Here is a 27,560-nt window from a genome sequence, read left to right as displayed (position 1 = left end):
ATTATTTATTAATATCTGTATTCAATCTTGACCCTCTTTTGATCTAGAAGTAATGACATAAATTTCTAGATTTATGCTTTTCTATGAAAATTTGAAGTTTTCAGTTAATTTTACGTACATTATTTTTGTACAAGATAAACGCGATTATATAAAAAAATCTATATTTAAATAGCGAAATGATTTATGATTGCATACTTTAAGAAAAAATTCTCTCGTGCGTGTTTATTTATCTGTAAAAGTATTATTTCCTTATCAAACGCGCGCATATTTTTATTGTATAGAAATATACAAATCGCGTCCAGTGAAATATATCAAATAAATAGCAATTAGGTCAATATCTAAGCGTATTTGTTAATATAACGAAGGTTATCGTAGATTTATTTGATAAAGCGAATGACGATCTTTGGATTGAAATGAGCAATCGTGTGTGTGATTATTTCACTAAACAAATATTTCTCTTCTCGTATGTCTCGTTTCCTCGTTTCGTATGTTTTGTTCACTCTGTGCCAAGTATGCAAATCATAAATCATTGCAAATAAATAAAAAAAAAAACACCAATGACGGAAAACAGACGAACTCTATCGCTTGACTCTCTTCTAATTATACGCATTTACTTCAATCTTTTAAGTCGATTAAAATTCCGTATTTTCCATTGGATTTAATTTCAACAACATAACAATTTGTTGTTTTATTGTCATAAAACTCTTAAGAAATAATTTATATTTAGCTTTTTATCTCATTAATTATTATATCTGGCAATATTGGATATTTCTCTAACTTGAAATTAATTAGCGGCCGAAGCATTTTACATTACAAATTGACCAACTATTAATGAAATGATGGCATTTCATAAAAGTTTGTATAATTGATTCCTAACTCCGAGAAATCTGCGGTTGTAACCGATTGCAATAGTTTTGCAACATAAACAAGAAAAGTATTTTATCTTTCGTGGATGCAGAAAATATGTATGTTTTACAGTTAATTTTCTTGCGTTTTTTTAATTTGTGCTTCTCGGAATATACATTTCGTAGAAACACACACACATATATATGTATATATTATATATATATATATATATAATATATATATATATATATATATATATATATATATATATATAATATGTGTGTGTATATATATGCATTGTGTGTGATTATTTGAGATTTAAATAAATCGTGCAATTTTTTATCGTTTATTATATATACATGAATGATAAATCGAATAAAAATGCTTTAATAATTTTTAAGAAATGTTTATCTTGTAACTATTATTTTTATATATTATAGAGAGATATTTTACGCTAGAGCTCGTTTATTTTACATACTTAATATATAATCATTGCACATATATAGAATTTCATTGAGTATACAATAAATATTTCATTTATATTTCCTATAAATCGATTATATTCTTAATCATTTATTAATAGTTTAATATGAATATGACTTTTATTGGATTTTAATAGTCTCATAACAATAAGTCGTTATATATCAATAAAGTTTTCTATTTATTATAGTTATATATAATCAGTTATACATAATAAGACATAAATAATTAGTTTTTTAATTTTACGACATTGTCGAATTATTTCGCGTTGCTTAATTCGCAAATTAATTTCTGTAAAATAAAATAATAGTAATAATAATTAATACTTGCGCGTTGCTTAATTCGCAAATATTAATATTGTTTTCATTAATAGTTGGTCAATTTGTAACAATATTAATATTTGCGAATTTTATGTTTTAATATTTTTTCCTCTTTATGTTACATCTATTACTTTTTTTATTCATATAAAATTATTTGTGAAAATAGGAAGATCATGATTATCACTCTAAGAATTGAATAATTCCAATTATATATTATTAGCCATTATATCACACAGATGATAAATTTTTAAAATGACATTGAAGCTCATCAAGAGAAATCCGTTGGAAGCTGCAGTGGCCTTCGTTGAAACGTTTTGCATTATCGGCTTACATGTGTCATCTTCAGGGATTGTTTGACAGTTAATCAAAACCATTGGCGATGATCAATTCCGTTTTTTTCTTATATTATCGTTCACATTTAAGCACCGTTTAATGTATGAATTACAAACCATATATTGCTACTTATCATATTCTATATTCTATATAAATAACTACGTTGACATGTGTATAATACATAACGTATTTATTACAATAGCCAGACATAGTGACAATGTAAGGATAATCACAGAAGAAAGTTTTTGCTTTGTCTACATACGACTTTGTTACCTAGCTGTCGATACATCATAATTTAATCTCTTGTTTCAATAACTGTACATACATTGTCTGGCCTTCTTGAGAACATCATTTATTTGAATTATAATTAGTGCTTTTTTACTATAAATAACTTTAGCAAAGTAAAAAATTCCTCTTTTTCATATTTCTCTGAAAACAAGCATAATTTATGCGATACTAAAATTATTGCTTTAGTATAAATCATTCTCGGGAGATTCTTATTTGAATATGCTTCAGCATAGACAAATATATTCCTTTTTTAATATCCTTATTTCTTTTTTGTTCAATTTATTCTTGAAATAAAAACTTCTTTTTTGTTTTAGGTCTTAGGTTTTTTGTCTTAAGTTTTTGAAATAAATTAATTTTACACATTGTTTTGTATTATATGTAACAGCATGGATGAAGTACCAGTTCATCGACGTCAATCACGGTATAAACAGAAGAGAAGATCTGCGGTGGCAAACCCGCGTGGATCCCCGTTCAGGATATCTCCGTCGCCGATCACCTTAACCTTGGGCTACGCATCTCCGACGCATTTTTTGCTCCCGTTGTTTCTCAATCCGATATATCAGCGAAGGAGCCGGTGTTTTAGGAAGGAACGAGCGGCCGAGGTGGGAGGCAAGATATAAAGACTTGGTGACCACGGTCGATCGGGATAGAAGCGGATATCATCATGTGGCAGTGTCGGACGACCGGCCTGTTGGCCTTACTACTACTTGCAGCGTGTGTCCAAGCGCGAGGTAAATTACTTTCGAATTTGCATCAACATCTCTCGTCGTCGTCATTAACAGAGTCTCTCGCCTCATTTACCAAGATACATTTTTATTAAAACGAGAAGAAGTCTTGACTAATAAAATAATCCCGACTCGTGGCCTTCATTTAAAATTGGTATTCCCAGTCTTCGAGATATGAGTAAGATGATAATTCTTGTTTTTAAGATTTAATAAGCTAGAACGATTTAATAATTTAAGCTATTAAGAAGGCAGTAATAATTTTTTCATGACAAAATTTCGCGTCTTCCTTTTTGTAGCGTCATAATCCTTTCTTGCTTTCAAAGAAGCTTTACCATGAAAACACGAAACAGCCACGTGAAATAATTCAACTTTTTTCTCTGTCAGAGAGAGAAATCGATAACAGATCTTGAATACGGAAATGAGTGCTTGCTACCAGATACAGAAAATTGACGTACTTGAACTCTGACCCAAGATAATCGACTATTTTGCTTAATGTACATGTAATTTCTTGTAAACATTAAGCAACTATTCATTTACTCTGTAATACAAATAGAAAAGAGGAATTCATCTAAAGTATCTCATATATGAATATTTCTCAAATGATATCAACATAATTAAAATTACTTTGTTCAACGTTTTCTTGAAAGTTAACGTTAACGTCTAAAAAAATAATTCTCGATTTGTTACAGAAGTCGAATCACTGCGATCAAAGCGTTATAGCGGAGGAGGATCATACTCCTCAAGCAGTGCCAGCAGTTCTGCCAGCGCAAGTTCGGCTGGTGGTGGTAGCAGTTACTCCAAAACCAGTGCTCAGGCTGTCGGCAGTGCTACGGCAGGTGCTCAGTCTTCAGCATTGTCGAGTGGCAGTGGACACGGAGGTGGCGGTCATGGTGGATATGGGGACGGTGGTTATGGAGGCGGTAGCGGCGCTCTAGGAGGTGGCGGTGGTGGTCTAGGAGGTGGCGGTGGTGGTCTAGGAGGTGGCAGCGGTCACGGAGGCGGCTACGGAGGCAGTGGTACCGGAGGTGGCTACGGAGGTACCGGAGGTGGCTATGGAAGTAGTGGTACCGGAGGTGGCTACGGAGGCAGTGGTACCGGAGGTCATGGTGGTTTAGGAGGTGGCGGCAGTCATGGTGGTTTAGGAGGTGGCGGTAGTCATGGCGGATACGGAGGTAGCAACGGCGGTGGATACGGAGGTAGCAGCGGCGGTGGATACGGAGGCGCCGGTGCAGGTGCTGGTAGCGGTGGATATGGTAACTTTTTATCTTTATCCATTTATTATTTTTTACAATTTAGTTTTCTATATATGTGCATTTATATTGTGTATTTTTTTATTTATTATACCTTTTTTGTAAAAAGTTGCTTGTATATTATTTTCTCCAACTTTGAATAATTAAATGTATATATAATTATATATAATTTTTTTTCTCTCTGAATATCTCATTTAAAAAGTAGTTCTAATTCTTTATTTAGTATATATTTTGTAAATGTTTTAGGAGGCAGTGGAGGCTACGGTGGGGGTAAGTCCAAAGCGAAAAATTTTATTTAGTCTATAAAATCTTAGAAAACGTACAAAACAAAATATATAATAAAAAATTAATATTTAATAATCTGAAAACTTAATCTAAAAATTTGCTTTGCATTCTAACAAGGTTTTAAGTACATAATATATTGCAAAAAAATATTAAACCTTGAAATAACATAGAAGTATTAATATAATCGAGTAGACGATATAAGCTTATTAATCCTCTTATATGGAACATAGACATACTAATATAATATACTTTCTAGAAAAGAATAATTTCATAAACTATATATATTTACTTAAAAATGCTTATAATTTTTTATAATTTAATAAGAACATTTTATAATAAGAACAAAATTGTAATATGCAAATCCGATTAACAATATATACATTTTTAGGAAGTGGAGTAGGTAAAGTTAGCGGAGGAGGTCTTGGCGGCGGTGGTTATGGTGGAGATACATCTGGTGCCGGAAGTTACGGTGGAAGTACTGCTGGTGCCGGAAGCTACGGTGGAAGTAACGCCGGTACCGGCGGTTATGGCGGAAGTGGTTCCCTAGGTCATGGTGGTGGTGGTGGCGGCCTCGGAGGTCATGGTGGTAGTGGTGGTCTAGGAGGAGGACATGATGGTGGTTCCTTAGGTCATGGTGGCTCCGGAGGATACGGAGGTAGCGGAGGTTTAGGTGGTGGTAGTGGTGGTTATGGCAATGCTGGTTCAAGCGCAGGTAGTTACGGTGGTAGTAGCGCCGGAAGTGCTGGTGGTTACGGTGGTAGCGGCGGCGGTTCAGGTGGTTATGGAAATGGTCGTAAGTAATACATATTAATTAATAGATTTATTGTAATAATTTATATTATTAGAATCTATTTCATAGTATTTGAAATATTCCTAATTTTTATATCTTTAACATACTTTTGTAGTTTTAATGAGCCACTTAATAATTTTTAAAATTTACAATTAAATAAAAATTGTACTCTTCTTGCTTCTACACGTAGTTGTAATATAAATTTTATGAAAAATGAGTACATGTTTATTTTTTGTTATAAGAATTAGGTGGAGGATATGACTCCGGTTTTGGTGGACCTGGTAAATGGAGTGGGGGTGGCGCAGGTAGCGGACACGGCGGAGGTCTAGGAGGTGGACATGGAGGAGGCTCAGGCGGTGGATATGGAGGAGGCTTAGGCGGTGGACATGGTGGAGCAGGAGGATTGGGAAGTGGAGGTTTGGGTGGTGGACCTGGAGGAGGCGGATATGGACAGGGAGGAGGTCCAGGCGGATATGGACATGGTGGAGTAGGAGGTGGAGGTAATTGGAATAATAAAAAGAATCTAGGAATAGATTTAAAGAAAGATTCAAAATTTGAAAAAAGTTGATAATTACTTAGAAATTAAATTTGATTGTTATATCATATATGATATTCCAGGTGGCGGCGTAGGAAGTGCTAATGCCCAAGCCAGCGCTAGCGCAAACGCCGGTGCTGCAGGTAGTGGAGGAGGATACGGAGGTCACGGAGGTCACGGATCGGGAGTAGAGTACGTATCGTCAAATATACAAATTAGACATTAAGAGATATTTCGATCATTTTTAATTAATTGTCTATAACTTTTGAATACTATTTTAATATACTTGGATATTTTTCTAAAAATTATTTAAGCAAAAATAATTAAGAAAAAATATTGTTTTCCCAAATTATTTTCCAAAAAATTTCTTATATTCATTATTAATATCATGAATTGTATGTATGGGATGCTCCGAATATTCTAAGAATGATAATTAGGATAATTTTTGGTATTGTGTGTAACGTGACATCATCAGAATTTTGTACGTGCTAAATTAATTCGCGTAGAGTTTTTCCAACAATAGTAAATTTTCAAGGTGAACAGGTCTCGAGATGCTTCCCGTTCGTCATATAATCGACGATATGTAAACTATGCTTGATTATGTAAATCAACAAGACATGATAATTTAATGAACAAATATGAATGAGACATAAAACAACGCAAATAAACCTATAAGTAGCAATTACTTATAGTATTCTTTTTTTAGAATTTGGACATTTCAAAAAATTCATTAAAATTTATTTATACAATTGTTGATGTCTTATAAAACTGTGATATTATTACAATTATAAATTTAAAATAAAAAAGAGCATAAAAAATGTGTGGGCTGGAAATGTAAAATATATTCTCTACATGCAAATAATACATTAATTATTATATATATATATACTATTATTCTACAATATATCAACAATAAATATAATTCTATTTTTTATTTTGACTTATCAAGGTTTAATATCTTTCTTTTTTTTAATAAAACAAATTACTATAATGTTATGTGAATATTTAAAACTTTAAAAATATGAAATAGATGATAATAAATTAATTCTTTGACAATTATTTGATTTGCATTTAGAATTTCACCGATATATATTTTTTGTTTATAGTTTATTCTCTCGCATCGGTGACACCGAGGAAGGTGCGGACCAGACTGGCACTGTGGAAGGTGCAAAGGGTGTTTACAGCAGCAGCGCAGCTAATATAGATAGTACCGGCAAAGGTACTTATTCCGTAAAAGCGGGTAAAATTCCAGCGTAATATCCGCGTTTTATTTTCGAAAATAAATATTATTTCGCTAAAAGATTCTTTCGAATGATCGGCGAGCTGTGATTATAATCGTATTTTTACGACGTAATAAATATAATACAATAAAATATGTAAGGTTTATGCTTTATTTTCTATAATTGTCAGGAAAATAATTTGGCGTCTAAAAGAAAATAAATTTTTATATAAATTGTATATTTCTTTTTGTGAATTACTTATATTTTTAAAAATTTATCCACATTCGAAAAGAAGGAAAATCTGTAATGACTATAAACGTCGGAAATCTTTTTAAATAATAATTTTATTAACTCTGTGTCGTAATACTTACAAAATAAAATCATGTATGTCCCGTCATTTGCTAAAACTATTCGTTAATGTTAATGACGTTTTGATTAACCGGGAAAACTGGTTCTCATCACTGACAAATGCTAATCAAGTGGATGCAATTTATGTATTATTAATCATCATTGCGTAACCGACGATTATGGAAGTTTGAATATTTAATCGAGGATGAATAATTCATAACGTTTGTCGAAACTATAAATCCAGTTACATGATGATATTATTTCGCTGCGTTACTCGCGATCAATGTAATTCATCTCTACTCGGACAAGGAATAAATTTAACTTTAGAGACTAAAAACATATTTTGCCTCATATCTTTCATGAATAATTTACAATAGTCTCTTTTTTACAAGAATTTGTCTAAAGTATATTGATGAGATAAACACGGATTTCTCTGAAAAGATATATTTATATATATATATATATATATATATATATATATATATATAATAATAAAATAAGCATAATATAATAACAGTGCTCTTCATGCATCGTAAATTGAATTCAATTAAATGGTAATTTAATTGTGTGTGTGAAGACTCATTTAAACTTCAAACCACAATTATATTATACTAATCATGTGCGTGTTTTATCTTTTTTATTTACAAGAGAGAAAGAAATAATATTTAAATTAAATTATATATATTTAGTATTTCTATTTTAATTTAATATTTAATATTTAATTTAATATTTAATTAAAAGAAGTAATATTTAAATTAAATTATTTATATTTAGTATTTCTATTTTAATTTAATATTTAATCATTCATGCCTGTAATAACGCGATTAAATTAATCATTTCATATTACGTCATCACATGTCTGAAAGTTTGACATTTTGAATCAATCTTCATTGACCAATCAAAACGCAAAAGGCGAAGATTGACTTCGCTCTGATTTGATTGGTCAATCAAACGAATTTGTATTTAAAAATACTTGGTTACCAATCTAGATAACTTTATTAATTCGTGATGTAAGACAGTTGTTTACATTGCGGTGTCGCGTGAAGTAAGGTTACTCATGAAATCATGACAGATTCAACGAGTAGAAAACTCTTCATCGACTCGCAAATATTTTAATATCACGTCCTCGACTGCGAAAATGGACATTTCTGTATAACATAAATAATATTGCTCTTTTCTGACATCTTTGCCTTGTCTCGGATGAGATGATTGTACGATGAAGACCGGATCATGTCGACGCTCATCGAGATCAATAATAATAATAATAGTTTGTTCGACGAGGAGCCTCGCGTTCCCGATACGATCGAACGAATCGAGGGATCCACGGTGACATATAACGATTTCTTCTCCAAGTATCTGACAGGTAATGAACCCTGTGTCATTAATTCCCGAGCAACAGAAAACTGGCCGTGCAGACGTGAGTGGGTGTCGAACGATGCACCCAATTTCGAGGTGCTTCGTGCATTGTTTGGTACGTAGAAAAATTCCATCCCTAGTAGAAAAAAAAACGCAACATGCAACGAGTATTGACATAATTTAACTTCCATTCTCCAGGACAGACCGTGGTCCCGGTCGCCGATTGCAATAGGAAGTTTTACAACTCGCAATTCAAGGATGACATGCCTATGAAGAGCTACTTGGATTATTGGGTCGATTATAAGCAGAACAATTATTCGAAATCGATGCCGTTGCTGTACCTGAAAGACTGGCACTGCGTGAAAAGCTTCCCCGATATCCCCATTTATGAAGTGCCTCAGTATTTTGTGTCCGATTGGCTGAACGAATATTACATTGCTCATCCTGAATTAAATGATGATTATATGTTTATTTATATGGGACCGAAAGAAACGTGGTGAATACATTTTCAATGTTACAACTATTTTCCTTTGAGATTCACAATTTATTCTCACGTATTATTCATCATTGTATCTTTGCATAGAGACTGACTTGATTGTTTGTTCTATGATGATACAGGACTCCTTTACACGCGGATGTTTTCACATCATACAGTTGGTCTGCAAATATAGTTGGGAGAAAGAGATGGTTACTTTTTCCTCCACACGAGGAAGATCATTTTCGTGATCTTTATGGGCAATTAGCATACGATGCAGTTTCAGCGGATCTTAATGACCATACAAAATACAAAATGTATGATAGTAAAAAGTTAAAATGTTTTGATATAACTCAAGAAGCAGGGGAGATCATATTTGTGCCATCTGGATGGCATCATCAAGTTTGGAATTTGGTAAATAAAAACTATAGGATTTTTTTTAAAAGGAAAATTGAATTGTAGACTGATGGAAAATTAATCATATTACTTTCGATATAGGAAGATACAATTTCCATTAATCATAATTGGATTAATGGTTGTAATATAAGCAATGTATGGCAGGCGTTAAAAATGGAATTGAGATCTGTTATGAAAGAAGTTGATGATTGCAAGGATATGAAGAACTGGAATAAACATTGCCAATTGATGCTCAAAGCCTCCTATGGCATGGATTATAAACAGTTTCTCGAGTTTATATCATTTATTGCTAAGAATCGTTTACATGCTATGTTGAAGAAAAATCAAGTTGTCAGTTTTCGCAAATATCATTTTGGATATAATCACTGTTTGTTTGATTTGCGAGCACTGAAAAACGTATTGGAGGATATTATCACAGACGCACAAGATCTGTCTGTGTACAACTTGATGTGTGAAAATGATGAAGCACGGCTGTTATTGAAAACTGTTAATTCGTTTCTCGAGTCATCTTGTAACATTGAAAATGTAACTTCACCCATGATTGTGCAAAGCAAAGTTCAATAAGTTCAAGTTAACAGATGAAATAAATTCGTTAATAGAAGCAAATTGTGATGTTTGTTTTCATAAATATAGCACTTTTACTTGGTTGTCATATTCTTATGTGTTTAAAATTTTATAAATTCCCTCCCTTAACTTTATTTAAATTTTCTCTTAGAAGATAACATTTTGCAGGGCCATCCTTTTAAGATTATCTTTGTACAATATACGTTACATCAGACACATTGTCCAATTATTCACAAGTAAAATGTATAAAGAATTCAAGTGTTACTCACTTTAAAAAAATGCTAATACGTTTGCTGTGTGGAACATGTGTATGGCAAAAAGTAATTATCTTATGTTCTATAATGTATATACGATAAATAGAAGCTCTAGAAGCTCTGGCGTATTCTTTCACTATATGAGCGAAATTGATCTCTTTAATCTAAAGTATAATTAAACATAAAAATAATATTTTTCCCTTAATTAAATATATATACTACAGATTCTCTAATTGTATAAAGATTTACAATAAAAATTTCCTATCTGAACTCTACTAATTAAGCTATAAGTGCAACCTAATCATGGATACATCGTCTCTGCTGCTTGTAAAACAATAGTATCTCACAAAACATAACTTATATTTAGCTTTTACGCGCGTATTGTCTTATTTACTATCAATTATATAAGCATAAATATTCTTATATATATAATTTTTTTCTGTATGTGTTAAAATGACTATACACGCGCATGCGCATGTATGCACTTGTATATGTATACAGATACAAATACATACTAGCATACACGCACATTAGCATATATATTCGCAATAAAAAATATATAAAATTTATAAGATGCAAATATAAATTTTTCTTCAAAAAGTGCCCAATGTGATTGAAACTAGACGATATATCTTTCTAATCAAATTGAGTCAGTAATGCATATATGTATGTATAATTTTTTCCCGATGTATTATTTATGAGTGTGCGTCTAGAGAGCCCTGTTATACCCATATCTAAGTTTGCATCTTGTTTTTTTTTTCTTTACGTGATCCATCTATTCTCCCCCGATATACGCTACATCTAATGTAGATATGCTTGACATGGAAAGGATTGTGAAATTTTTTTATCATTGATATCTTTAACACAAATGTTCTATCTCTATTAAATTTGTAAAATCTCTAAAAAAAATATTCACAATAGAATTTGAATGCAAAGCAAAAAAAAGAAATAATACGAAAAACTGTAATGTTAAATATATCTCATCTATGTAAGATGCGCGTGTAAATATTTGTTAATTCATAAAAAATGTGCTCTTTCCTGCAGAGAGTTTAATCTATACATTCCTTTCCTTACTGACTTGTAGCCACTTACAAACTGATATAAAATATTGCACAGCTAAAGAGTTATTAAAATTAGATACACAGCTCAGCTCTTCTTTCTATCCCTGATATTAAAAAAGAAGATTGTCATGGTTAAAAATATATGATAAACGATTTTTATCGCATAATTTTCTGATAAAAAATTTTCTCCGTGGCTACAGAAATAAGCAGAAATACAGGTGATTACAGACGATACATACGTCCCTACCACTTACACATTCGCATATATACACATATATGTTCCTGTACACACACATGCATTCTAAATTTAAACATTTTCTGACATTTTTAATCAATAGTATCAATTTTCTTGCATAGCAAATATATCTAATATTTAAAAAGCATCACACATGTCACAAAGTCTAACACATTGATCAATAACAATTAACCACTACTGCAAAGTTTAGACTTTCTGCAATGTGTGCTTATATATTTGTTGATAAGTAAACCTTTTATATCTCTATTGAAATTAAGATGTGTATATGTTTCTCAGTGTATTTTTCTTATATTTTAATTTTATTACTGAAGTAAATAATGTGAAATCGTATTCCCCTGCCGATTGAAGCGAAAAAGAGGCCGAATAATCATCGGTTTACATGTGAACAAATTTCTACGAGATTGTTTCAAAATGCAAATGATATTTACAACATCGAGGGGTTTTATCATCAGCACAAAAGTGTGGCTGGTTATAAAGTAACGTTTATATATATATATATGTATATAGATAACTCTATATTATCTTTGTTTAATTTATCTCTGAATATATAACTACCTAACATTTTTCATTTTTACATCTTATCTTTCATACATACATATATGCATACATATACACATATATGTATGTATGTGTGTTAAAATACAAAATGTGAATTTCCTTAACGAAAGGAAGTAAATTATATTACAAGATAGGTAATATTTATAGATAATATTCATTTTCAAGCGCGGAAACTATTTATACGTTTCTCTCGAGAAGATTGTTCAACAATTATACAGAATGACTGGGTAGCGTCTGTATGGGTGGCACAGTCGGCGTTGTCACAGTTGTCGGCGTCGTCGGTACAGGTACTGGCGTCGATGGTATCGGCTGATGCGTCTGCCTCGGCGGGGAGAGAAGCTCTTGTCTGTCCCTCTCCCGTTCTCGACCGGGTCGCCAGGCTTCTAATAAGGCCTCGACTCGATCCTCCGTGGGTCCCCATCGTGCCGCGCCGGCTGGATTTTGCAGCCACACCACCAGTGTGCCGTGCACCGCTCGGATGTTCACCTCACCTCTAGAAAAATACATTACAAAATGAAATAAATTCTTTTCACATACGAGTTTGAAAAGATCCAGCATCAAATACACAGGATTTTAGCTCTCCGTGGAATTGGCTGCTTTTTTTTCATATATTGTAATTTATGTAACACTGTAACTATCCAATGACATCTTTTGTTCAACATGATATAAGCTACAACATATGATAAATTCTAGGTATTTGGTGCGGGGTCCTTTATTTTTATGATTCGTGAACGCACTTTGAAATATAATGTTGAAATCCGTGTCTGTATTCGTGTTCCATAGCAGGTACGACTACTTGTTTGCGTTTAAAGTGACTCCCTTCGAGCTTTATAAGCGCGTTAGGCGCCGGATCTCGCCATTCCGGTAGAAATACCACAAATGACAAGGGCTCCGGCGAATCGGCCAACAGACGCTCGAAATGATTGACCATCGCTTCCATGAGTTCCTCGCAGTAGGGGGGATTTGCTTGAAACGAGCCACTGATCGGCCTGAAATCCAAAAATGGTCCTCTCGATCCGAAATACGAGTCCGTGTCGGCAAATGCTGAGCAATACTGCCGAAAGTAACAATTTAGAGGCGAAGCGAAACATTCGAACGTAACGCCGAACGATTTCTGAAGGCATTCAAAAACCGTCACCGGGAGAGCCATCTGCGTCGCTTGGCCCTCATTGTTCCCTAAGTATGTCTGATAACGTTTCAGCATGCACCAAACGCGTGGTAGAAACATTTCGAACTTTTTGTCGTCGTAACAATTGTGCCTATACAAATGTTCCAGTTTGGTGAGGTGGGTGTTGTTGATATACATAGTGTCACCGTGAAAGCGCAGCATCGTCTGCTCGCGTTCCGGGAGGTAATCCACCTGCGGAAGTCTCGGTGTGGGTAGAGAGAACTGCACTGAGTAACACCAAACCTTTCTCTGCGTACTAACCGGACCTCCTAAGGGTATAATGTCTCCTAGACCATTATCTTTGAGAATCTGATTGTTCTTATCCTTCACTTTCTTCGCGTATTCCGTCGATAAGTGATAAATCTTCAGACATATACCCTCCACGCTGGCTTTGACGGTCTCCGTGAGGTGCGGTTGACACTGTCGCTTTAGATGGGCGAGCCTGTCTTGAAAATCGTCGAACGTGGCGCCTACCGTTCTTCTCAGCCATTGAAATGTGTCCTCCGCGTTCCACTTCACCACCTTTCGACTCTCGGAAGACGCCGCCCTCGATTCGATCATCTTCTTCGCGGCTTCGGCGTAGCGCGACAGCTGCTTCCTCGCGTCGCCCGTGAACTTAGGTCTGACCAGTTTGATAGGAATGTCGTTCATGATCTCGCGATACATGGACATGGAAATTTCGGGGAAGCATTGACTCGGCAGCAGCGGATCCGAGCCGCAGTCAATGACCTTCCGTTCCATCAACCACCTATTGAAAGAATCTTTCGGCGCGTCTATACATTCACGAGTGTGACATAATTCTTGATAACATTGCCGTAATTTCGCCAATAATGCACAGCGCAGAGCTTCCACCTCGGGATGAACATGCGGCAAACTTGATGGCGCTCTCTCGTATATTACAACATTTGTGAATATATCCAGGTCCCAAGGGCCCCTAATATAATACGATAAACAATTTGTTAATTCTGATATCGCGATATCCACATGTATTATCTCGATGAATTTGAACACTTACGCCAATATAAATTTCTTTGCTGGCGCAGCAGCCCCGTCTTCCGATGCTCTCCGCTTCAATGCACCACCTGGTGTACCAGGTGGAATGGTTCCATTTCCAGGTGGAGGTGGCACGCCGCAGATACCAAGCGGATCCGTAATTGGATCAAACTTTGGAGAATCAAATATACATATATTTTATCTCCTCCCCAATTGTACAAAATACAGTTTGTTTGTGGAATTTTGTACTACCTGAGGTTTCAGGGAAGGTACCACCCACAGAGATTCTCCGGTCAACTTATTCCAGAAATATGGCCGACTTTCTCGTTTACTCCAAAACTTCTTCCAACCTTGTTGCTGAAGTTCTACAGATAACTCAAGTTCTGGAAAGCTTCCCGGTGGCGTACTCTGTAATAATAATTTTCTTATAATCGTTGAAGTCATTAAGTAAAAAGAACCCTCTTTTGATATACCTGAGCTATCAGGGGTGGTTGTTGTATGTGACCAATTTGAGGACAGTGGTCAGCTACAGTCTGCGCTGGTGTTAATATGGGTGTTTGTAGTTTCACAGGTGTGGGAACTATAACTTGCGCCACTGTGGAATTTGCATCCTGCTGCAGTGCTTGATGGTGATGATGCATAGCTGGTAACGATGACATCGATTGGGTCTCCCAATTCGAGGTATTGGGTATATCTTGCTTTCCCCCACTTACTTCGTTCATTGTTTGATATGCGTCTTGTCGCAAAATTACTGAAAAAATTTATCCAAACATCATATATCCGACAAGTATATTAAGATATATATTTCAACTTAAAAATTACATTTAATGCAGTTACACATAATTTAATATAACAAAATATTATATATACATATTAACTCATTTATATATATATTTATATTAACAAGTAAAACTACATATGTTTATATAAATATATGCAACATTGTAATATTAAATAGACAAAATGTGCTTTCCTATACACTTGTATGAATTTTCATCAATTAAACACGACATTATATTTGACAGGAGAGACGTGAGAAAACATATATCTCGGATGCGCGGTAAGAATAAAAAATTAAGACGGATCATTAAAGAAAGCTGTGGTGGAAAATGCACATTGCACCTCGTACAATATATAATCTATTCGAATCTAGCGCGCACATACGAACGTAGAAATTGTGAAAAACGCGCGCGATCTCGCGAGGCATTTTTTTTTAAACGTCGCGGCTCCGCAACTCGGCGAGCGCTCGGCGATGACAATGTTTGTTTACATACTTGGAAAACACGAAAGGGAAAATACGCGGTTTCTCGCGCCGCGCGCTCGATTCCGCTCGCGCAAAGTGCATCGCGACCGAGCGAGGACTCACCGGAACTGATTATCCCTTCAATTCATGAGAAATGCGCGGCCGCACTTAGAATTCATTCATGATTTGTGAAATTTGACGCAACGATATCCACCCGTACGACGCCATTTGCTTAGACTGATAGGAATTGCAGCGCACGGCGAGGAGCAGGAGGATCACGGGGGAGAGGAGGAACGACGGTCGCGTCCGCAACGAAATAAATAAGGGCGCGTTCGCACGGCGGACGCTCGAACGCGATTGGCGGGATCTAGGGTCCGCGCGGTTTCCAGCGTTTCGCGGACTGTCGCGCACGCGCGCTCGTGACGTAACGTCGGGAATGACGCGTGACTGGCGGCGGCCAAATCCTACGCTTCGGCTTTTACGGAAATTGTAAATACGTAGCGGGAGGTGATTGGACGACGCTTTTTCCCGCCTCCTCGAGAATAGACGTGGAATTATAAAGATTATAATTAATTACGCATTTTATTCACGCTTTTATTTTATTTTGTAAAATTTATTATTTGTATATATATATATATATATATATTTATACGTATATTATATATATATATATATATTATTATATAAATATTTTTTATTTTATTCACGATGAAGAGATATATATTAACGAGAAAATATATATTAAGTTATATATTAACAAGAATCGATATAATTATATAATTATATACAATATAAAAAAACAAATAAACCAATCTCTAAGATTGGATTCTGTCCAATTGACCAATTGGCGACGTGGACGCTTGGATTTCATTAGATTGAAAATCAAAATGTATGGAACAAAAGGGGAGTTTCAGTTTACAGAGAAACAGCTGATTTAGATAGATCGGGAATAGAGAGACTCTAGTCTTTAAAAAATTGTTTTCTTATAACAATTATTATATCAAATCATGGAACATCAGTTTCGCTGATATAATAACAAACAAGGGTGAAGTAATAATTAAAATAATTAATAAAGGAAGAAAAGAAAAAAGGAGCTGATAAATATAAAAGTAAAATTGTTATATCGTTATTGAGAAATTTTTGACAATTTAATATTAAAAAATATGCTTAATTACCTTAAATTACTACAGGAAGTTTAAAGCATATCAAGAAATCGAATAAAATAAAATAAGCAGACCTGACATTTTGCCCAATTGAGAACAGCCTGCCATACATCTTCTTCCAAACTGAGATAATCTGATGATATTAATTTTACCAAAGCATCCTTTGGAAGATTACAAAATGCCGTTGTCTTTACAGTATCCACAGTTTTCTCTGATAAAAGCAAAGCATTTCTCAATAAAAGATAAACATGCAGTTTTCCCACCTGAAACAAATAATGTTTACCTACAAATCATTCTTACAAATATGACTCAAAATTAAAGTTTAAAGTTTTAAAAGTTTGAAACTGATTACTTGTTCTTTTTTTATTTTTATATAATTATAGAAAGAAATAGAAATTTATTTCAAAAATATAAGAACCATTTCTATAAAATACAATAAATATATATATATATTTTTTTATCCTCACTTTTTATAATTTTTTGTGAAATAGATATTCATTCTTTTGTAAACTTATATAGATTCTTTATCTTATATTGATTTTTCTATATTTAATCATGCTTATCTTCAATATATATTTAAATATTATTTCTTTATACAATCATTTCTTTACTTTTGTTATCTGCTATATAGAGAAATATATTTCTAATAAGTAGTAATGTAGATAAAAATAAATAGTAAGACATTTTTTAGAGAATATGAAACTATTTAATAATTACTTATACATATTCTATCTACCTCTTATTGAGTCACACAATACGCATTCAGCATGAATTTCAAAACTATCGTATAAAATGTAATCCTATATTGTTTGTGTTAGTATGCACTCGCAGTGTATTATAATACATAGCTGAAAGTATCACAAATCTCCATCGATACATTCATCACTCATGCAAATACATTTTTGTTATGCCTAACGAAAATCGTAATTTTTTTTACAGATCATCGAACAATCATCTCTCTGAGTGGACTTTCCATAAAATTCAAGTACGGCGGTAAGTTTGACAGATTGAATTTTTTGAAGTCTGTCAAATTTGTCTTTTTTTTTTTTTTTAATTTAGTATTTTCCGTGCCGTCAACCTGTTATTTAAATAAAATGTTTTTTTGACACTTTTTTCTCTAACCCTGTCAAACTTGTCGCCGGGTTGAAAGGTTTATATTCTTCCATCCATTAATTCCCACCGGGATTAGTGTTCTGTATGAGCGTAATATTATCGCCCTTCAATATGATCCGTCCGAGTTGCTTCCTGAGTTTCGTCTTTTGGTAATACTCCTCGGCGTCGTCCAGCACCAGATTCATGTACTCGTCGAAGCCGACGATGTGTCCCTCGATACGCAGATTCACGTTCTCGAACAGCCAGATTTGTACGCGTGAACGGTTTTGCAGATACCGGAATATCAGATTGATGGGCTGGACCATCACTTTCTGAACTTTCTGCGGTCCTTTGTACGACATTTCGCGCCGGTACGTAAAAACTGGAATAATAAACAATGAGCGATGTGCGTCGCCGACAAATATGGCGGTAATCTCGCAGTGATGCCAATCTGAGAATTTGCCTCACTTCACGGCTAGATACTGCCGCAATCAGTGTTGCCACTTGTAAGGATTTTTATTTTTATTTTTTGAAAAATCTATTATGAGTACAAATTACTATTTATTTTTGATGAATAAAATAATTCAAATTTTTATTTTGTATAAGTAAAATATATATTTTTTATTTTATTATTATATGTGCCATTGTCAATACGGATATTTAAATATATGAATAAATGTTAATTTCTCCAAAAAATTTGTTTTTGTTTACCCAAAATCTACTATATACTACGTAAAAAATAAAAATTATAAAAATAAAAACTATGAAAATTAAATTAAATTATAAAAGAATAAAGGGAAAAGTAGGGATTTTTTATTAGATCGTAGTAAGTCAAGGCTCTACGAAAACGAAGATGTTTATAGACTTACATATGATTAGATTTCATTTTTACATCATGTTCTCTTTTTTTCTTACCATAATATTTGTTAATCATTATATCTATCATTGTATTTTTTATTCCTGGAGCAAATCTGGACATCCCTATGCTAGCATTCTCCAATAACACCAAGATATACAGAAACCTATACAACTTCACAAAAAAAGCAGAAATCACCATATAATTTATTGAAACCTGCAACAAATTCCCTACAACAAGCATATTGTGGCATATAGGCGAATCCCCAGGTACCTTAGCAGACATTTTCTGACAGAAAAAGAAGAAGAAGAAGAAAAGAAATATAAATTATAATTTTTTCTAAATTGGCCTTTTCCGACAACTCAAGAATTTACAATAGACTCTATAAATTTGTTAATAAATTAGAAATCATTATATAAAGAAGATAAAAAAGATATATTCTTGAAACTCAACAATTGAATTTGGATACTACGAACTGGCTTGATTTAACAACTCAGGAATCAACAGCGGACTTCATCAATTAAAAAATTGGAGCCTATATACAAAGAAGATAAGAAGACACATCGTTGAAACAATTATTGACTCTATATAGAGAAATATATATATATAGAAATATATATTTCTAAACTAATATCAACCAACATACTACAAGACGTGTGAATGTATGAGCCTTTGCTCAAACAGCCACTACAGAAGACGAAGACGATAAATTGAAATTTTATTAGTATTGAAGCTGAGGTAGCTAAACTGAATAATTACCTCGACAGAAATTATTTCCGAGAGAAACTAATTGTTGCACGAGGATGGCAAATCCTTCAATGAACTCAGGACAGACGTATTATTGGGCTCAGGAGCAGATGAAGTACCAGCAGTATCCTCCGGTACCTCCAGTGCCAAATTTTTCACCACCTAATTACAATCAACCAGTCAATTTTTCATACAACGTACCTCCTCCCAACGTGTCAAATGTTAAATCGACGAACTCGATGTATCAGCAGTCTGCGCCTCCTACGTATCATGATGGAACGGCCAGTTTTCATAATAATATTCCTTACCAGAATCAAATGGATCTGCAGTGCAGTAATCAATATTATGACAGAACTGAGCAACCTGCACAGCAACCTGCACAGCAACCTTTCAATGAAAATTATGCAAATTGGGACAGAAGTTCCAGAGACATGTATAATAATAGTACTAGTAACGAATGGCACTCTAATAACTCTACCACAAAGTGGCCAACATATTCGAATGCATCTACTTCCTGGTATGACACAAGTAAGACATACAATGATAATGAGAGATTAAACTCCACGCAAAGGTATGAATCATCCCAAAGACTAAAAGAGTCTGAATGGAAATATAATAGGGAAACCGTGCCCACTCGTACTGTAAGCAAACAAAGATCTAGAAGTCCAGAGGGTAGATCTGAAAAAGTATATAGATCACACACACGATACGATGGCCACAGAGACAGATATCGTAATAAGGGAATCTCTAGTTCGAGAGAGTCCTCATATGAGAGTGGGTACTCTGAGAGAAGATCTTCATATAAGAGGCACGAGAGTTATTCATCTCGTTCGGAGGGATCTTATGTAAAAAGTAGAAGTAGAAAGAGATCAAAATCACGGGAATCTCGTACGACACGAGATACAACGCCAGTCAGCAATGCTAAACGATCAAAGGGTCCTACTGAAAGGGAGTTGCTTTTAGAAAAATATAGGTAAGATTTAGACACAGCTCTTTTTACATAATGGTTTTTTATATGATAAAGAACAAAGAAAAGTTAATTTCTTGCATTTTTTATTAGAATAAAAAAAGAATAAAAGATGAAGAGTTTAATTAGCTATACTCCTGATTAGTTTTTTTTATGTGACATATTTTATGTGCAAAAAGCATGTCATGTCGACAAAAGAATGTCTATTAAAGGATTTTACTAATTATAGAATATTTTTATCTTTTAGGCGCAATTACTGTGCAACGAGTAAAGACATAGAGCGAAAATTAAACGAATTATCAATAATGGGATCAGAAGGTATACTTGAAAACGAGAAAAAGATTTGGACTCGTACAGCACCAGCGGATCTTTACTATTACAGAGATGAAAATAATCCAAAGATAATGAGAAGTACTGTTAAGCTACAAGAATTATGTGTAACTTTTAAGAAATTATTAATAGATAGAGCAACCGAAGCAAGGGCATTGCAAGTACATATATTTATTAATTGTTTAATAAAATATGATAAAATTAATTATATTTTAATAATAATATGATTATATTTTTTAATTTACTTAGCCGCCTTATGAACCACCTCCGAGAAAAACTAGAGCACGTCTTTGTCGTCATAAATCTGAAGCTTGTAGTAGCTCTTCATCTGATAGTGACAGCTCCATGGATGAGGATGATAGAACTATGGAAGAATTAATGGCAAAGAAACAGCATCCACAGAGATTGCATCCTGAAATGTGGTTCAACGATCCTGGAGAGGTAATATCGCAAGAATTGTCTCTTCTCTTAAAAATCTGTGCATATTAGACATTTAAAAATATATTGTAAACTTTTTCCTACAGATGAATGACGGTCCATTATGCAGATGTAGCGCGAAATCGCGGCGCTCAGGGATAAGACACGGGATTTATGCCGGAGAAGGTGCAATAAACAAGTGTGATTTAAATACGAATAACGCGGATAAATTGTATCATTATAGAATAACCATCAGCCCACCGACTAATTTTCTCACCAAGACACCAACGATTATCAAACACGACGAGCATGAATTTATATTCGAAGGATTCTCTATGCTCTCTCATTTTCCGTTGGTTAAATTACCCACGTGTAAAGTTATCAGATTTAACATTGAATACACGATTCTTTACATAGAAGAGAAGTTGCCGGAAAATTTTACGATACAGGAACTTGATTACTTCCGTAAGTAGTTTGCTATATTTTTTGAGCGCAATATTATTTCTTTATCGCATTCACTCTGATCATATTTTGAACTTTTACAGAGACATATCTGTTCAGAGAGATTTTGGAGCTCGTAGATTTCGACTTGCACGCGGCACAGGACAAATCTGGTTGTGGACAGTTCCATTTTATGCCAAGATTCGTACGCGATTTGGCTGATAATGGCCAGGAAATCTTATCGATGAACGAGGTTTTAAATTATTTGATAAGGAGCAGCACTCATCTAATAGATCCAAACGATTTACCTAGATTGGTGGCGATGGCGCAATACAAGTGGCAAGATTTTGCAGATGAGGTAAAAGGAATGGTTGTGACTTATCCCGGGAAGAAACCGTGTAGCGTTCGTGTCGATCAGCTGGATAGAAATCAAGTGGACCAACCACCCGGCGACATGGCCTATCCCGAAATAGTACACTTTGGTATCCGTCCACCGCAACTTAGTTATGCTGGAAATGCAGAGTAAGTGTTACTATCAATAAAATGTGTCATGTATATTTAAAATATAAAAACCATTATATATATTTATTTTATAATATAATACATCCATACATATATATAATATATAACATTATTATATAAATTATTATATTAGTTTGATGCAAAAAATTGTTAAAGTAAATTAACACATTTTTAACACATGAATAATATTTGCACTTTAAAACTCCAACTCTAAAAATTAATTCTTCATGAATTTATCCAGTTACCAAAAAGCATGGAGGGATTATGTGAAATTTCGGCACCTACTCGCGAATATGTCGAAGCCCTCCTTTGAGGATAAGAGGAAACTGGAGGCAAAGGAAAACAAGTTGCAAGAGCTACGTACCCAGAGCAAGATGAAACGTGACGTCACGGTCGATGTGAGCTCCGAGGGATTTTGCAGAACCGGCATTATGTGCGACATTGTGCAGCACGCGATGCTGATACCGGTACTCGTCTGTCATCTGCGGTTTCACAAGTCCTTGGACAACCTGGAGCGCACGTTGGGTTACGAATTTAAGAACAGATACCTGCTCCAATTGGCCCTCACGCATCCCAGCTACCGCGAGAACTTCGGCACGAATCCGGATCACGCGCGAAACTCTCTGACGAACTGCGGCATAAGGCAGCCCGAGTACGGCGATCGGCGAATTCACTACATGAACACGCGCAAACGCGGCATCAACACCCTGATAAACATAATGTCGAGATTCGGCGCGAAAACGGAAACGGAATCGTCCATAGCGCACAACGAACGACTGGAGTTCCTGGGCGACGCGGTTGTCGAGTTCCTCACGTCCATCCACCTCTTTCACATGTTCCCGGAATTGGAGGAAGGCGGTCTGGCTACTTATAGGGCGGCGATCGTGCAAAATCAGCATCTCGCCGTGCTGGCGAAGAAGCTGAATCTCGAGGAGTACATGCTCTACGCGCACGGAAGCGATCTCTGCCACGATCTGGAGCTGAGACACGCGATGGCAAATTGCTTCGAAGCGTTGATGGGTTCCCTCTTTCTCGACGGAGGGATAGAAGTGGCCGATAAGGTTTTTGGGGAGACGCTCTTTAAAAATGAGGAGGATCTCGGCAAGGTTTGGGTTCATTATCCGCGGCATCCTCTTCAGGAGCAGGAACCAACGGGGGATAGACAATGGATTCCCAGCTTCGAGTTGCTACAGGTATCTATTTTTTGGTGTTTTAACTACGTTCTTACATCGTTTTGATTTCTGATCTTGCCTGTTAAACAGAAACTGACAAAGTTTGAAGAGTCAATTGGAATAGAATTCACACACATCCGTCTCCTTGCTAGAGCGTTTACGGATCGTAGTATAGGATATACCAATTTGACATTAGGCTCTAATCAACGATTAGAGTTTCTTGGGGATACTGTGCTGCAGCTTATCGTTTCTGAATACTTGTACAAATTCTTCCCGGAACATCACGAAGGACATTTATCGGTAAACACTCTGTTGCTCGTAGATTATTTTGCCAAGTAAGCCTTTTTCAATCTATCTCCAATAATGGTATCTGTATCACGCAGTTGTTACGGAGCTCTCTTGTAAATAATAAAACGCAAGCGGTCGTTTGCGATGATCTTGGCATGACTCAATATGCGCTTTACGGGAATCCGAAAGCTGAATTAAAGACAAAAGACAGAGCAGATTTATTGGGGGCTTTCCTGGGCGCGCTTTATGTCGATAAAGGTTTAAAGTATTGTCACGTCTTTTGCGATGTGTGCTTCTTCCCACGTTTACAAGACTTTATCATGAATCAAGATTGGAACGATCCAAAGAGCAAGCTACAACAATGCTGCTTAACTTTGAGAACTATGGACGGTGGGGAACCAGACATTCCTGTGTACAAGTACGTTCTTACAATTGATTTTTTGACTGAAAAGCCTTTCTTTAAATGTATATGTTGAATATATAATGTACATCTGAAGGATGTATTTGTAAAAAATATTTTCATAATCTCATGATTTTTTTCTTTCCGCAGAGTCATCGAATGTAAAGGACCGACTAATACAAGGGTTTATACAGTAGCTGTGTATTTCCAAGGAAAACGATTAGCTAAGGCTTCAGGACATAGTATCCAGGAAGCGGAAATGAACTCTGCCAAAGAAGCTTTAGAAAAATCTCAAGGTATGCTATATATATATATATATAAAATGATAAAGTAATTATTATGCAAGATATTTCAAAATTTATTTATCAATCTTTGCAATTAATAATTAATCAAATGACAAATGTGTAATCAATTTTTTTTTATTAAAAAGTTCAATCTCCATTCTTTTTTGCAATTTCTTAATTTTCTTAATAATGTAAGAATTTTTTGAATTAATTTTATAAAAATAAAAATATGTACCAAATTGATTAAATTATTCAAATTGAAAGAGAATGTTTTATTTATTTTTATAAAATTTAAGTCTTATGTTATAGAATATAATATAGAATATCTTTATAGTTTGATATTTAATGATTTAATTTAGAATTATTATTTTTGATTTATCATTGTTATAATACATATTTTTTTCTACAGACTTATTCCCACAATTGGATCATCAAAAACGTGTGATAGCGAAAAGTATGAAAATGCAACAATGGCCAAATAAACAGAAATCAAGAGGAAAATCATTAAGGTCCAGTGAGAGATCTGATGATTCTGATTCGAGCCAAAACCACAGAAGTCATAGCAGAGAGCGTAATACCAAGAAGCGAAAAAGTTAATAATTATCTTTTACTTATATTTCTTATAAAAACAAATCATAATTTTTATTTCTACAAATAGAAGCACATAAAAACAAGATAATTATGATCACATATATACTTTTTTAATATGTGTACTTTCCGTGAGAGTATGATCTCTCGATATCTCTTTAAAAATTATTTATTGGATCTTAAATAAATAATGATGTAACAATAATATAATCATGTGTATATAAGTACATGATAGCATTTATGCAATTTCATTACTGAATATTATATTAGACAATGTTTTATTTTCTTCTTTTTTCTTATTTTACAGTATTAATTGCTTAAAAATAATTCTCTCATGGAATATAAGGAAAATATACATATATCGTTCTATATACATATTTTTATGTAATACATCACATGTACATTTATTTTTTATATTTGAGTTTACAGTCTGAAATAAATTTTAATTATCTTGTTTTGCCAATATTGGACTCTCTTGTTTCAATAAAGATCTATTTTGATCAAGTATATTTTGGCATTGCTCAATGTTGTCTAAAATGTTTTGTAATTCCCAATGTTTTTGTAATAGGGCAAGATCTAGTTTGAACAATGCATACCGAAAACATAGTATTTGAGTACATGTAGCGACACTGTGAAGCTGCATTCCTAAATCATGAACCAAAGTTTTCAAATACATCTCGTTTTCGTTTATGGCCACAATTTCTGAAAAAAAAAATATGGGATTATCTCGATACGTAATTATATAATAGGTTTAGATAATTATAGATAATAAAAATGTGATATACATATAAAATATGTACATTTACCTAATGTGAACTCAGGAGATGTAAAGTCTACACATTTTATATTATATATCATAGGAATATTGTCATCTGCTGGTCTCACTAAACCTTGTGCAGCCAACTTGTATGCAGCTTGACTTTGCATATCTAATCCACAGAGTCTAAACATGCAATAAATAGAGACTATTAATAATAAACTTTACAGTCATAATTAATAATATCTTAAGTATTTATTATAACAACATACTCAAACATCTTTCTTTGATGAGCAGCTTGCATTGAAGCACATATTTGATCGATATTATTGCGTCTAATAAATTTATATGTAGACTTCTCGACGATCTTTCCAGTTTTATAATAATTATCTGTTGCTTGTCCCAAGATGCCTTTAACCTTGTAACTGGTCGGAGGCTTAGAATCTTTCAATTTATGAATCATCTTGTTACCATCATTAATACCACAGATCATAAGTCCTGATGTGTGAGTGTGCAGATAATTAGCACACGATAATTTGAAATCTTTAGGTTGATATCGTGGTCCTACTACTAATGGATGATCCGCGTAGCTTGGGTGTGTAATAACTTTCATCTTCTTTGTTGTATCACCCTCTATGCACACATGTCGAATTGGTGGACGTACATGCATACTATTCAAGTCTGAAAATTAAATGTTTTACAGAAAGTTAAACTTAAAAAAAATAAAGACCTATATTTTATAATATTAATATTCATTTTGCTTGATTCTTTCACAGACATATAGATTTTTTATTTCATTTTAAGAGTAAAAAAATTCTATTTCTTTTAGCGCTCCATTCTATCTTAGATATTTTATACTCAACAAACTTAAAAATTAAAATAATAGGTTAATTTTTATAGAAAAAAAAAGAAAAAACAATATTTGTCAAATTATAGAGAATATATAATTGAATGTGAAACAGAATTCTCTTTAGAGTAAAATCCTAACCTTCACAGAGACGCTGAATTATACTGTCTCGCGTGTTGTAATACGTAACTTCTGATGGTTTATAAACAGCAAACACGCCGTTTAAAGCTTGCATTGCTATTCTAGCATCGGAAACTAAACGTTCCACTTTTGGAATCAAACTTCTCCTACTCATCTTGATAAAATAGCACAAAATACTGTCGTTCACAATTCTCGCTGATTATTAATTCCAACTTGAGTAAACTTTATTTAATGTAGATCGTGAAATACGTAATAATGATACAATTACACAGCACATTTTTTTTCTAATTTTATAATATTTTATAATATTTTTATAAAATTATTAGAGAGAGATTATGAACTGTCACACGTGGCAGTCATGCTTGTTTGACATTTAAATTACCCGCCAAACGCGTATAATTCCTCTTTCCTGAGAACAGCTGTTTCCTGTCAAATTCCCCTCTTTGCTCCTCTTTTATTCAAAAGCTCACTTCACAGTCAAATTTATTTTCAACAAATTTTTCAACACCCAAGAAGAGCTCGCTTTAGCCAACAACGTTTTAGGATCTACAACAAAGAATTTTTTTATTGTACATCGTATGCATGATTTAATTAAAACGATTACAATACGATTAAAACGCGCAATCAAATCGATCAAAAATGCGCCATCGACGCGCCAGCTGTACCTTCCCCCACCACCACGGCACATTCCATTCTCCTTCTTCGCCACGGTACCCCCACTCTTTCTTCTCCCGCGTTACCCCCACTCCATCTGCGCGTCGCGCTGCGCACCGCATTCCACAG

General features: G+C 34.1%; 6 protein-coding genes across 8 annotated transcripts; 3 read left to right on the top strand and 3 right to left on the bottom strand.

Annotated features, from left to right (window-relative positions):
• The first annotated feature begins 2,862 nt into the window (after positions 1 to 2,862).
• LOC114937526 (uncharacterized) lies at positions 2,863 to 7,310 on the top strand. Of its 2 annotated transcripts, none has more exons than XM_029311023.2 (7): positions 2,863 to 2,998; positions 3,682 to 4,245; positions 4,492 to 4,512; positions 4,916 to 5,320; positions 5,560 to 5,817; positions 5,936 to 6,044; positions 6,959 to 7,310. In XM_029311023.2, exons 1-7 carry the CDS (start codon positions 2,932 to 2,934, stop codon positions 7,107 to 7,109), a joined length of 1,575 nt encoding a protein of 524 aa, XP_029166856.1. In that variant the 5' UTR covers positions 2,863 to 2,931; the 3' UTR covers positions 7,110 to 7,310. The 2 variants fall into 2 exon arrangements, with proteins under 2 accessions (XP_029166856.1, XP_029166855.1); XM_029311022.2 differs by having other exon boundaries at positions 2,865 to 2,998; positions 4,489 to 4,512.
• Positions 7,311 to 8,184: 874 nt separating this feature from the next.
• JMJD4 (jumonji domain containing 4) lies at positions 8,185 to 10,322 on the top strand. Its single transcript, XM_029311024.2, has 4 exons — positions 8,185 to 8,891; positions 8,975 to 9,272; positions 9,395 to 9,665; positions 9,750 to 10,322. The coding sequence occupies exons 1-4, from the start codon at positions 8,651 to 8,653 to the stop codon at positions 10,230 to 10,232; spliced, it is 1,293 nt and encodes a 430-aa protein (XP_029166857.1). The 5' UTR covers positions 8,185 to 8,650; the 3' UTR covers positions 10,233 to 10,322.
• Positions 9,607 to 16,016, bottom strand: Pcif1 (Phosphorylated CTD-interacting factor 1). The gene is made up of 6 exons (XM_029311021.2): positions 15,889 to 16,016; positions 14,996 to 15,273; positions 14,775 to 14,930; positions 14,545 to 14,693; positions 13,099 to 14,463; positions 9,607 to 12,854 (listed from the first exon to the last, which is right to left on the bottom strand). The coding sequence occupies exons 2-6, from the start codon at positions 15,242 to 15,244 to the stop codon at positions 12,572 to 12,574; spliced, it is 2,202 nt and encodes a 733-aa protein (XP_029166854.1). The 5' UTR covers positions 15,245 to 15,273; positions 15,889 to 16,016; the 3' UTR covers positions 9,607 to 12,571.
• Positions 16,017 to 17,933: 1,917 nt separating this feature from the next.
• LOC114937484 (putative small nuclear ribonucleoprotein E) lies at positions 17,934 to 18,475 on the bottom strand. Its single transcript, XM_029310945.2, has one exon. The coding sequence runs from the start codon at positions 18,380 to 18,382 to the stop codon at positions 18,098 to 18,100; it is 285 nt and encodes a 94-aa protein (XP_029166778.1). The 5' UTR covers positions 18,383 to 18,475; the 3' UTR covers positions 17,934 to 18,097.
• Positions 18,476 to 19,130: 655 nt separating this feature from the next.
• On the top strand, positions 19,131 to 26,316 carry drosha (ribonuclease 3 drosha). Of its 2 annotated transcripts, XM_029310903.2 has the most exons (11): positions 19,131 to 20,596; positions 20,838 to 21,081; positions 21,170 to 21,361; positions 21,445 to 21,802; positions 21,883 to 22,300; positions 22,542 to 23,493; positions 23,563 to 23,772; positions 23,856 to 24,178; positions 24,311 to 24,456; positions 24,854 to 25,036; positions 25,601 to 26,316. In XM_029310903.2, the coding sequence occupies exons 1-11, from the start codon at positions 19,680 to 19,682 to the stop codon at positions 25,615 to 25,617; spliced, it is 3,960 nt and encodes a 1,319-aa protein (XP_029166736.2). In that variant the 5' UTR covers positions 19,131 to 19,679; the 3' UTR covers positions 25,618 to 26,316. The 2 variants fall into 2 exon arrangements, with proteins under 2 accessions (XP_029166736.2, XP_029166737.2); XM_029310904.2 differs by lacking the exon at positions 25,601 to 26,316 and having other exon boundaries at positions 24,854 to 25,557.
• LOC114937457 (pseudouridylate synthase TRUB2, mitochondrial) lies at positions 25,394 to 27,458 on the bottom strand. Its single transcript, XM_085485138.1, has 5 exons — positions 27,443 to 27,458; positions 26,778 to 27,323; positions 26,062 to 26,470; positions 25,839 to 25,975; positions 25,394 to 25,734 (listed from the first exon to the last, which is right to left on the bottom strand). Exons 2-5 carry the CDS (start codon positions 26,929 to 26,931, stop codon positions 25,475 to 25,477), a joined length of 960 nt encoding a protein of 319 aa, XP_085341264.1. The 5' UTR covers positions 26,932 to 27,323; positions 27,443 to 27,458; the 3' UTR covers positions 25,394 to 25,474.
• Positions 27,459 to 27,560: the final 102 nt, after the last annotated feature.

This window comes from Nylanderia fulva, unplaced genomic scaffold, assembly GCF_048542155.1.
Source record: "Nylanderia fulva isolate GAGA-0341 unplaced genomic scaffold, ASM4854215v1 Scaffold34, whole genome shotgun sequence".
Classification (NCBI taxonomy): Eukaryota; Metazoa; Arthropoda; class Insecta; order Hymenoptera; family Formicidae; genus Nylanderia; species Nylanderia fulva.
The sequence above is the reverse complement of the archived record's forward strand: the minus strand, read 5'-3'. Positions and strand labels throughout refer to the sequence as shown.